The 667-nt window shown below is 32.8% G+C and overlaps 1 protein-coding gene across 1 annotated transcript in view; it reads right to left on the bottom strand.

Annotated features, from left to right (window-relative positions):
• Positions 1-26: 26 nt before the first annotated feature.
• LOC107562542 (proline-serine-threonine phosphatase-interacting protein 2-like) overlaps positions 27-667 on the bottom strand; it is a 9,095-nt gene continuing 8,454 nt past the window's right edge. Inside the window, exons 7-8 of the mRNA XM_016247178.1 lie at positions 233-305; positions 27-102 (exon numbers count right to left, since the gene is read on the bottom strand). Coding sequence (XP_016102664.1) covers positions 27-102; positions 233-305 — 149 coding nt within the window. The remainder of the gene's footprint in view (positions 103-232; positions 306-667) is intronic.

The following is a 667-nucleotide window of genomic DNA, read 5'->3' as shown; positions in this document are numbered from 1 at the left end:
ACGTAACTCGCGTTACTTGTAATGAGTTACCCCCAACACTGGCTATATGCATATAATATTTTCATACTTTCTGCAGTTGGTGGTGGAGGTGCTGCAGCTCTCCTGAAATAAAACACAGCAAGACGTAAGATAATATTAAAGCTGATGGTCATATTTACATAAGGAATAAAATAAACTAATCGGTAATTGGTAAATTTGTGAAATTTGCCATCTGTGAGGAGTGAGGGCTCACCTGCCAGCTGTGGGAAGTGACCGAGTGGGAGCTGATCTCTGATTATTGTAGAAGTTCTCATATGGAACAGATGCTGAGAAAAGATCAAGTTAATAAACATTACAGGAAAGTTCGACCAAACATAAAATGTCATCAAACTCATATTTGAGTGGAACTCAAAGAGAAAGTTCACGCTCTTTTCTTTACAACAGACCGTCAAGCTCTGATAAGGGCAAAGGCTGCATAAAGGCAGGGTTATTATAGTTAACTAAAAGTAAAACTGAAACTAAAATTTAAATCATTAAAAAAAAATCACTTAAAATAAAACTTTAACTGAAACAGAATAAAATACAAAAACTTTATTTCAGCTACATTTCTCATTTTTTATTTAGTTTAACTTGATGTAGTAAAATACTTAAAAATGGGATAAAATTAAATATATATAGATAGATAGAT

Source organism: Sinocyclocheilus grahami, unplaced genomic scaffold (assembly GCF_001515645.1).
Source record: "Sinocyclocheilus grahami isolate Dianchi unplaced genomic scaffold, SAMN03320097.WGS_v1.1 scaffold828.1, whole genome shotgun sequence".
Taxonomy (NCBI): Eukaryota; Metazoa; Chordata; class Actinopteri; order Cypriniformes; family Cyprinidae; genus Sinocyclocheilus; species Sinocyclocheilus grahami.
This window is presented reverse-complemented; position numbering and strand designations above follow the sequence as displayed.